Here is an 11,884-nt window from a genome sequence, read left to right as displayed (position 1 = left end):
AACAACACCATCATCAACAACAACAACAACATCAGCAGCAGCATCAACAACGACAACCCATTCGTCAACAACGTCGACAACTCGGCCAACGACGACCTTAACAACAGTATCATCACCATCGACATCAACAATGTTCATAACAACGACCCAACCACCATCATCTACAACTTCTACAACTGCAGAACCGACAACAACGTCGACTACAACTACGGCAATGACAACTCAGCCTGAGACAACCGTATCATCTCAGTCCACATCAACAGCGTCCACACCACAACCGATATCAACTCCGACGTCAACGACTTCAGAGCCGACAACAACGTCGACTACAACTACGGCAATGACAACTCAGCCTGAGACAACCGTATCATCTCAGTCCACATCAACAGCGTCCACAGCAACACAACCGATATCAACTCCGACGTCAACGACTTCAGAACCGACAACAACGTCGACGATTTTGACAACGACAACAATACAACTGTCAACAACATCTACATCATTGCTAACGACAACATCAACAACGGTATTATCTCCTTCGACGTCAACAACACCCATAACAGATATAGATACAACATCAACAACGACAATGACTTCGACTACTATGTCTACAATTTCAGAACCGTTGACAACGCCGACTACAATTAGTTCAACACAACTATCAACTACAACGGCGTTTCAATCTACGGAAACAACAACGGTGACAATTTCGTCTCCGACAACATCGTCGCATATGGATAACGTGACCTCTCAATATTATATGATACCAAACAATTTGGCTGATTGTACGTGCAAGTGTTTCATGATAAGCAACATATCTTTAGAAATTGGCAGTCTTCAATTGGCAAAGAAAATTGAGAAGCTGATAAACTCAACAAAAGTAGCAAAAAATGAGACCACCGCTGCAATAAGGAAGAAGATAAGCGCAACAGACGATCGACAAAGTGCATATACTATGGGGGCTCTCGGTGTTTCCATACTTTCTGTAACTGTGGGAGTACTTGTGATGTTGGACGTTTCCAAAACTATCTATAGTTTGTTTTGCAAATAATCGTGATGTTATTAGGACCCCGATGATACGGGTCCCCCATTGTAATCATGTGTTTATCTGTCTGTTTGTCCGTCCACAAATTTACTCCTTGGTATAATGTCATTATTTATTGACGGATTCTCATAAAACTTGGTAAAGATGTTCCGGTTACAGAAATGTACACTCAACTTAAAAGTGATGTTCAAACGTCAAGGTTATCAGTCTGAAAGGGGAAGGTGATTTTTTTTTTATCTTTTCACTTATTAAGATTTTGTTATGACATGATGAAGCAAAGTTGTTCAGAATTAAAAAAAAGTGTCTACTGTCTAAAGTTTATCGGGTCAAATGCCAAGATTAAATTTTAATGATCATTTTGTTATTCACTGATAACCTAATAGTCTAATAAGCATTTCAAATTAGGTAGTATCTTAAAGAACACTGACAAAGTCTGCTTACTTTCTCTAAAATCAATCTGTCATATCAAAGCGTATATATGTCTATATTTTCTGATGTCACTTTAAGACGAAGACTTAGATAGGTAATGCCTGATTTCTAATCCTATTGACTTTTCTCTTATGTAAATAAGATGTGTTAAAATTGAAACACAAATCGCAACGGGAAGTTAGCATCGAGCTACTCACCTGGGATTGTTGTTTCAGGTTATCTGGCCAACACTCTAACCAAATGAGCTATCGTAGTCCAAAGTTCAAAGACAGTAGATATATCACTATAACCCTGGTTCTTGATGAGGAGGTTTTAGAATAAATCAAATACATAATAACAATAAAGATAAAACAAACGAAGATTGCACCAGTATATACATTTCAGTAAACCAAGCAAGTATGAAGATGGATCGGAAACAAGATTCACATCAATGTAAATGTAAAATGTATATTTTGCTTTCTTGAGATTATTTTTGAAATTGAAATATCAAACGTTAACTTAAGTTATATAGGGAGACTTATTTTTGATGATTATGATTAAATGCAATCATGAATGAATGGAGATAATATTATTACGCTGCCATCTTTGTCCATCAGGATGCTCTGATCAACAGATATGGTTAGAATATGACAGCAATGAAATCCTTAATTACATGTTTGTATAACGGTAATTGTGTATCAGATATTACATAGAAGAGACAAAAATCGATATAAAGTTTGAACAATGTAATGGAATATCTATATCTTAGGTATCAGATTAGCTATTACAGTTGTGTAGAACATCTATATAAACAACGGCTGGGAGTTTTATGATGCAGATTATGTAGAAAGGTCTCGCAAATATAACATTGTTGCATTCAATAATTATATGATCTTTGTCAGGATTGTAGTTTACATCGCCGGCATAATTTCCTAAATGTCAAGACAAGGAGCCTTGTTTATATGTCTGGACGATTGTAAAAAATCATTACAAAATGTAAATTATAGTGTTTATGTTGTAACTTTTTCATTGTGCCGTGAGATAAAATAAATATTGCTTGATATCTTGATCATTTTCATAACAGAATACATATTTAGGTAGTTCGTGATGTGATCAATATTATGAAACGCAACACCCACTTATAAACATAACACTATTTATCTTTGACTGTGTTACGTGATTTATCTGTAACAGCAACGAGAAGCATGGTCTCCACAACTGAATGTATTTTAGGATATTCACTCGAATAAAACCTTTCAACTTTGGAATGGAAAAATGGTACAGACGCAGCTCAATCTCTCCCAGAATTTATTGTAGTCCCCTTTCAACGGCTCGCAAATGCACGCCAATCGTGACGTTGTGTATTCCATTATTGACGTCATATAACATGACGGAGGGCTTTATGCAAATCTTGATTGTCCCAATTGTCGTTTGTAAGCAGTTTCCTGATTGGTCAAATCAGATAAAGTGAAAATATTAGAAAGATTGATATTTGTTACTAGCTATTTTTTATAGAATGAATAATTATCGATATTTTACTGGTAAAAATGTAATAATACCTTGATAAATCACTTTATATGATGAGGAATAAATCTTTGAAAACAAAGTTGTTGATGATTTTCTTGTTGAACGAAAGTCTTAATCTATAACAATCCTACTTACATCAAGATATTTCGGTATTCCGTTCTGTTTGTGTATGCAAAAAGTATCTTATGTAACATGATTCACATAGATTTGATAAACGAAGATATTTTTGTAACGAAAAGGTTTGGTCTTTTTACTTCTTTAAACTATAGAAACGAAACCAAAGTTCACGATGTTGAAATATTTTATTAGATCCATTAAAACATAAACATAAAACTTACTGAAAAACGACAACAACTACACATTGAAAAGGGAAATCCAATAACAAGGCAGTACTTTCAAGGATATAATGATAATAATTATATATTACAACGAATCTCTTTGAGACGGCTGTGTTGCTGTGATATAATTATATCAATATCAATATTAATTATATTTGTATACATATGTTCACTGAATGGAAATAGGGACAATGTTGTAAAACTCGGTACAATTGGATGAAGATAATTTAGCAATAGTACATTGTACACTTTGTTTCCTTGTTAGTATATGTCTTGGTTGTGTTTTAATACATATTACAGGCATTAGGCTAACGCTATTTTACAATTCAAAAGCATGTTTGACGCTGAAGTATAATCAATGGTATAACGGGACTCAGATTAATGATGGCATTGTAACAATAACACACTATACACTCCTTGCTTTATCTAACTGTTTGTATGATGCATATAAAATCATGTGACTTCCTACGCTACTACTACTGGTTGTCGAATCATATATTAGTCATGTAGGAGATATGTCAATATAATTTAAAACAACATAATTTTCCTATTTATACACCCATATAACAGTAAAATAATTTTATACAAAAACATAACAGTAGAAAAACGGAAATTGTACACATACTTTTGTAAAATTGTAAACATCTATCTCACTGTCATGATCAGAAAGAAGGTAACATGGACAGTTGTCAGCAAAATTGAAAACATAAAAATACAAACTTTGTCAAAAGCATGTCCAATGTCTGTCCACGATATTCCAACATCTGCAGCCTTTTCTTCTTTACACTCATTTTTGTCGACATGGTTAGTTTCATCCAGTGTGACAGTAGACAGTCTGGCATCATAAGGGACTACGCCAACCGTCGATTTCTTTCCATTGAGACATTTTTGGAGTATACAAAGGAATATGGGAATACATTCCATCTTCGGTTTAGTGTACAGTTTAATGCTGAGAATGGTACAGATACTGATGAGACCACTAATAATCACATCTAACAACAGCAAATAGCAGAATATAGCAATATTTGGTGATGATGCGTTTGGCAATAAATCCGAAACTATGGACATGAACACAGAAATGGATAACAATATCGTAATGGAGAACCCTACCCGTTCGCCAGAATCTACCGGCAGAACAAATACAAACATGTTGAGTATACACAAGGACAGAAGGGGTAGCATCATATTTACTACTATGAACGCAGATCGCCTTTTTAATGAAAATTGTAACATTAGACTGTCTGGTTTTGCGTTAACGTCGATGATAATCAGTTCCCACTCAGAGTTCTCAATATAGTATGTTAGGTCAGCAGTATTTTGTCTAGTGTGTACATGTATCTCTCGATAATCATACCCATCCACAAACAGGCGTATCTCACAGGTTTGATTATCGAACGGATAATATGATATATCAGCGTTACAGACAGTATCAAAGATATTTGATAACTCCCACTTAGCTATACCGTCACTGCTAAAAGACAGAATGCTGAGCGGGTCTCCAAGTAAATCGTTATTAGTATATGCTATCGAGTACCTCAGTGGAGGTATCCATACGTCCTTTTCGAGGAAATGCATCGTCGATATACCGTCATATTTGCTGGGGTCCCAGGTCAATCGCTCATCATACCAAGATATAAAGAATGTACCAACGATGGAGAATCGACTTTTAAGTTCTTCAAATGATTTTATTAGAAGTAATCCAAAAGACGCGTTTAGCGGAAATGATTTATTCGAGTAGTTATTTCCAGGCCGGACAGCTGTTTTGTATCCGTGTAAAAGACTCCTGTGTAGTGACGTCATATAAGTCGAATTATTACACACTATCTCCATCGGAGCTATTAGTGCCAACATGATTAATCCTATTTGCGGTTTGTAAGTGTCTGTATTCATCATTTTCAATGTATTTTGTCTGTTTCAAGTTCACTTCGCTATTAAATTTTCAAACTTCGAGATGCCATGGATCATATGTTTTCACTTTGTTTCGAAAACGAATGCCGATGCTACAATGCACGTTGAAACAAGTCTGAAGTGTTACTGCATCGCACGCGTACATCTGTCTATCTCTCTATACATGTCATACCGCTTGCATAACAATTTTGTTTAAACAACTATATAAATGTTATTATGAATACAGTTTCCCATGACGAATGTCCTTTTTTCTTTTAGATAACTTGCAATAGAAATGGCCTATAATTAATATACACATGTATTAACTATATATGTATACGAGTCTTCCAGGAACCAGCTAGTTTGCATTGTTATACAAAGTGTATCCATTTATCTTTGATTTATATGATAACACTGTTACACACTCCGGACGAACTTGGTTGGTTGAAGGTGCGGTCACAGTTATACTGTTAGTAGGGTGTTGATCAAACGGACAATAACAGGTTGGCTTTAGTATACAGGAGTTCATTAGTGTCAATCAAAACAGCATGAAATACGAATATGAATATTAGTTAACCCATTAGATGCTGTGTAAACCTTTAATAAAATAACAAAGCATTACAATACATTACTGACTTCCAAAAATAACACAATTGTTCTATTTGTCACGCGAAAATTCGATTAAAGCACCTTTGAAGAGTTGATACCCGAGGGAACAACTCGGTGGACTAGTATGATCTCTGATAGGATTATGTTTGATTGTGAACGCAATAAAGCTAATTTCATCAATACAGCGAGTTAGATTTCCGTGAAAGGTTATAGGTCATCCAATGATTATATTGTAGTGGCTTCAGTTTGTCAAACTCAAAATATGTGTAAAATAGGTATGACCTACTTTGACACTCCGTACATGATGCATGCTCACCATGTTTTTTTGTTTTTTGTTTGCACGATTTACTTTGTTTATTATTGTGTTACTAAATGCATATGCTTACCAGTTTTATCTCTTTTTTTCAGGTCCAAAATAATTTTCATTGATCAAAAACATGAAAGTACATATATATAATTGGTGATCTCGCGTCGAGTTTCTACCTGTGACATGTGACAATTTCCATTTGATCTATTCATAAGACTGAGTTTTAGCTCAGTGTATATTATAATGTCTATACATTTCCAATTGTATTCTTTTATTTTATTGTCTGTTGCAGTTAAATCGCCTCTACAAGTTATCCATATTTTCTCCAAGTTTTTTTTTCTTCATTTTTTTTTACGTTTTTAATCAGTTGATTTAGTAGACTAGTGACATGTTCAAATGTCCTCTAGGAACTTTACGCTTTTTTTCATATTCAAAATAATTTTATTGATCAAAAACATGAAAATACATATAATTTGTGTCATTGCGCAGTTAAATCCTAGTTAAATGCCTTTTGTAATTATGTTTCCCATTTTCGAAACATATCCGCTTTAATATATTTTAGATTAAGAATTTGGGTTTTGGCTTTTATAGTCATACACATTTCAAATGTATCATTTATATAAATATCAGGTTTCAATGTAATTTGGTTGTCTACTCTTGGTCCAATGCCTTTCAGTATTTCAATAAACTTCTGTGGAATAGGTTTCCTTATTTTTGAAATTTCTGCTATCTAATTTTGTCTATACTGCAATTTTTGCAAAATTAGTTGGTTTGAAGTATATATGATACTTTGATAAGGCCGCTTTTCAGGAATGATTGTGTAAAAAGTTTTTTTTTTTTTTTTTAAATTAGATGTGGATATTTCATAAAAGGCATTGGTTCAAAACATTTGTTTTATCTTGTAATCTGTCTCTGGCTTAGAAACTTTTACCAAGCTTTTAAACTGTTAAAGTAAAATTTAGGAAGGAATCTATTTGTTTCTATTCCATTTAGGTCAGAGCAAGAACATAGACAATATTTAACTACAGACTTGTTGTCTAATTTAGCGAGGAAAAATCTACATATTGAGTTCCAGTTTTCTGATTTAAAGTTTAAAATTTTATAAATGGTTTTTATTTGTATACTTTGGAGAAAATTCTCAATATCAACCATTCCCATGCCTCCCTTTTCTGTTCTATAAGAACAACATTTTCTGTTCAGTTGATGAGGTTTTTCATCCCATATATGACACCAAATCAGTTTATTTATTTCTTTCATGTATTTTTATGGTATTCCTCTTGCTTCTATTTCATATCCATTTGATTTCATATTACCCTTAAATGTAAGATTTCTTGTTTTCCAGATACGCAGACAATTTTCTATTTTCATAATTTTCTCTCTCCAAATTTTGTCATCATCTATCTAGTATCCATGATGAATACCTAATGTTTTAACATTTTTTTGTCCTCCTTATGTTAAATGTTGAATTTCTATTTTTTGATGCACCTATATATAAGCCTTCTTTTTTCATAGTTTGTTTTTGCTCCAGATGCTTTTTCATAGGCTTCTAATATTTTAAATGTCTCGCTAATACATTCTTCTGTTTTATTAAATAATTGAGTATCATCCGCAAACACATTTATTTTTATTTCTGTAAAGGTATCACTATGCCTTTTATATCTTGATTAGCTCTGATTGCGCATGTCAGTGGTTCAGCTTAAATTATGTATAAAAGTGGGGCGATAGGACATCCTTGCCTTGCAGATCTTGATATGTTTTGAGGTGAAACCATTCGTTTGGATACAAGTTTCAGAAGACTTCAGTAGCATATGAATCCAATTACATTTTTTTTTCAAAATTGAAATCTTTTAGACATTTTAGTACCCATCCCCATTCAATCATATCAAAAGCTTTTTGTTGACCGAGAAAAAAATAAAATGAGCCATCTTGGTTTTCCATATCACTATAATCTATTATATCTTGAATCATTCTGTTTGCATCCATTATATTCCCACCTAGTGCAAAACCTTTTTGGTCAGGGTGAATTAATTTGCTAAGAACCGGTTTAAGGCGGTTTGTTAAATGTTTGCTATAATTTTATAATCTACATTTAGTAGTGTTATTGGTCTCCAGTTCTGTATGTCTTCTCTCTCTCTCCCTTCTTGAATAATAGTTTGATTAGCCCTTTGTTTTGAGTTCTAGAGTTCTGGTTGTTCAAGAATATGTATCTTAATTAGTTCAGTTATTTCATTTTTAATTAGGTTCCGATAAATTTGATAAAATTCACTTATTATGCCATCCTCCCCTGGTGCTTTGTTTTTCTTTAAATGATTTATTGCCTCTTTAATCTCTTTTTGTTCTAGAGGTTGCTCAATGTGTGTACTCTCTTCCTCTGATAGTTTAATTTCTATCTTATCTGTTCAAAATTTTGCATTTTCTTCATTCCCATCCTTCTGATGGAAATAGGTTGGAAAAGAAAATGGTTTGTTCTCGTAAGATGTTTTTGATTCCTGTTTTATAGTTACCATCTCTTCCTTTCATTCTGTACCAGAGCTTGTTTTCTGCATTTCACCATGTTAATAAGTTTTTACTACACAAAGAACGAACATATCAACTACAATTTCCTGTAAGGTTGTGAACTTGATATGCTATTGTCATTCTGAAATGTAACTGTGCACTCCTGGATGGTTAAAGATACCGTATCATTACTCTAACTAACGTTGGAATAGCTCTGCACTTGTATTTTTTTAAGGAATATAAAAGGTGAATAATTTACCAACTAGATCATTATAAAAACTGGTTAAATATGTTTTGTTTTTCATATTTGACTCTTTGATGTACACTACATCTTTGTAATTTGTTATTTTTGTGCTTTAATGAATTACTAAACTTCTACCCAATATAGGTTAAAAGCCCAGATAGTAGTCCTTCCTATCCAGTTGTAAGTACACAATGGGATAAAAGGTTGATAGCATGCAGTATACATCACTTTTTATTTGCACTGATGTTCTTCTAAAAACTATCCTATTCTATACAGATGCACTGATGTTCTTCTAAATACTATCCTATTATATTCAGATGCACTGATGTTCTTCTATATATTATTATCTACTCTGTATTTGCACTGATGCTCTTCGACTTATTAATGCCATAATCTTTTCATTTGCACTTTAATATGTTCTATAAACAATTGTCATCGTATAATGCTCACTGAACAAACATCATTCCTACATTGGTTTGTGTAGAACACATAATTCTTGTGTGGATGTGTATTTGTAAACATCTATCTCACTGTCATGATCAGAAAGAAGGTGACATGAACGGTTATCAGCAAAAAGGAAAACACAAAAATACAAACTTTGTCGAAAAGCACGTCCAACGTCTGTCCAAGACGTACCACCACGAATATCCTTTTCTATTTTACTCTCCTTTTTGTCACCATCGTTAGTTCCATCGAGGTTTTCGTCAACATCGTTAGTTCCTACCAGTGTGACAGTTGATAGATGTGGACTGATTGGAGCTACGCCAATTGCTGTTTTCCTGTCATTGAAACGTTTTTGAAGTGTAAACAGGAGAGTAGGGATACCTTCCGTTTTCGGTTTAGTGTACAGTTTAATGCTGAGAATGGTACAGATACTGATGAGACCACTAATAATCACATCTAACAACAGTAGATAACAGAATATAGCAATTCTTGGTGACGATGCGTTTGGCAATAAATCCGAAACTATGGACATGAACACAGTTATAGACAACAATATTGTAATGGAGAACCCTACCCGTTCATTGGAATCTACCGGCAGAACGAATACAAACAAGTTGAGTATACACAGAGACAGCAGGGGTAGCATCAGATTTACTACGATGAACGCGGATCGCCTTTTAAAAGAAAACTTTAGCGTTAAAATACCTGCATCTACACTAATTTTACAATCTAACAATTCCCATACCGGGTTCTCGGTATAGTACTTCAAACCAACATAAGTGTTCATGTTGTGTAATTGTATGTGTCGTCTGTCGTATCCAACGACAAAAACACTCAATTCACAAGTTTGATTATCGAATGGATAATATGATATATCGGCATTACAAACAGTATCAAAGATATTTGATGGTTCCCAGTTAGCCTCACCGCCGTTAGTAAAAGACAGGATGCTGAGCGGATCTCCAAGTAAGTCAACATTGTTATATGATATCGAGTACGTCAGTGGAGGTATCCATACGTCCTTTAGGTGAAATTGCACCATCGAGATACCGTCATAAATTCTGGGATCCCAGGTCATCCGCTCATCATACCAGGATATAGTAAAATGACCAACGATAGAGAATCGACTGTCAAGTTCATCAAAGGATTTAATTATTTTCAACCCAAATGTCATGTTTAACTTAACTGCCTGATTCAAGTAGTCACTCCCAGGCCGAACTGCTGGTTTGTATCCATCAAGAAGACTGTCGTGAAGTGACGTCATATAAGTGGAGTTATTGCACACGATCTTCGACGGAGCTATTAATGTCACTATAATTAATCTGAGTAGAGACGGTGACATCATTACGTTTCGTCTGTTTGAGGTTAATTCAATATATAAATGAAAGTTCCAGTTGTCACTACATATATAACGAGCGTATTGTCAATTTTTACAATCTTCCCTCAGTAGGGATATTCATAATATAGATATAACATAGATCATCAATCTGTATATATATGTGTAACTAAACAGCCTCATTCCATTATAAAATCTATAAATGACTGTCTGACTATATGCATATGGGTGTGTTGCTATATTTCGTTAATATCCATTAGCCAACATAAACACAGTTACATTGCCGATGGTGTGACGCGGATGAAGCCTGCTGGCCAAACTTTGACTAATCTAAGCGTGCGTTCATTGTGATATTATGACGATAATAAGATCGAAACCTACAATAATCAACAGTCGTTTATACAATAGTTTAGCAATGTTAATTGCCGATAAAATATTTTCAAACCCATTAGTTCGTTGTAGATGACATCTAGCTACAGCTTTTCTGTGTTTGTACATCAATCTTGTCTTTTTAAAGCAGCGAACCACATTAGCAAATACGTTGTCTCTGACGCACTATGTTCCTTACATTAATCACTGTACTTTCTTCTCAAGAAAGTTGTATTATCTTATTTCTTATCATAACAACTTGTAAACCGCAATGAAATGTATATTTAATTCAAGACGATTATAAAGATCACTCCAACATAATCAGTACTACATACATGTATTACCTTTTAAATCGACAGATTTCATCAAAACGTTCAAATTAATCATGAAGTCAAATATTTGAGGGTGCTTAGTGATATTCCAGTATCAATCTAGAAATAAGTCATAAATACTAGACCTGCAGTCTTACACGTAAAGGAAACAACCAATCAATTGAAAAAATAGACTTTTGAAACATCCCCTGTGTATATAAAGTTGAGCCATGGATAAAATGTCTGGCACCCACTGATTGGCCGGTATATTATGAAGTTACACACTATATATGTAGCCTGATAGGTAACTATTTATAGGAAAAAATGATTCGTAAAGTCCGTAAGTCCTATTTAATGTTTTTTCCAATGTTCGGGTCATACCAATTAACAGGTAAACATTTCAGGTGTTTGAGAATGATTACTGCGAAATTTACCAATTTTCAAAATGGCTACTCTAGATATATTTTGAGGTGAAGGACCCAATTTTTGTTTTTACTGAATTTAACTGAATATGCTTTTATGTCTACCTACATGTCTATGTGCCAATAGGCTATGCATTTAAT

At 33.9% G+C, this 11,884-nt stretch overlaps 3 protein-coding genes across 3 annotated transcripts; 1 reads left to right on the top strand and 2 right to left on the bottom strand.

Annotated features, from left to right (window-relative positions):
- The first annotated feature begins 340 nt into the window (after positions 1-340).
- On the top strand, positions 341-1,051 carry LOC117322766 (A-agglutinin anchorage subunit-like). Its single transcript, XM_033877705.1, has one exon. The coding sequence runs from the start codon at positions 341-343 to the stop codon at positions 1,049-1,051; it is 711 nt and encodes a 236-aa protein (XP_033733596.1).
- Positions 1,052-3,912: 2,861 nt separating this feature from the next.
- Positions 3,913-5,242, bottom strand: LOC117324243 (acetylcholine receptor subunit beta-like). Its single transcript, XM_033879996.1, has one exon. The coding sequence runs from the start codon at positions 5,209-5,211 to the stop codon at positions 3,964-3,966; it is 1,248 nt and encodes a 415-aa protein (XP_033735887.1). The 5' UTR covers positions 5,212-5,242; the 3' UTR covers positions 3,913-3,963.
- Positions 5,243-9,327: 4,085 nt separating this feature from the next.
- Positions 9,328-10,569, bottom strand: LOC117322765 (acetylcholine receptor subunit beta-type acr-3-like). The gene has a single exon (XM_033877704.1). It carries the CDS (start codon positions 10,567-10,569, stop codon positions 9,328-9,330), a length of 1,242 nt encoding a protein of 413 aa, XP_033733595.1.
- Between the last annotated feature and the right edge of the window lie 1,315 nt (positions 10,570-11,884).

This window comes from Pecten maximus, chromosome 3 (genome assembly GCF_902652985.1).
Source record: "Pecten maximus chromosome 3, xPecMax1.1, whole genome shotgun sequence".
NCBI classification, from domain to species: domain Eukaryota; kingdom Metazoa; phylum Mollusca; class Bivalvia; order Pectinida; family Pectinidae; genus Pecten; species Pecten maximus.
This window is presented reverse-complemented; position numbering and strand designations above follow the sequence as displayed.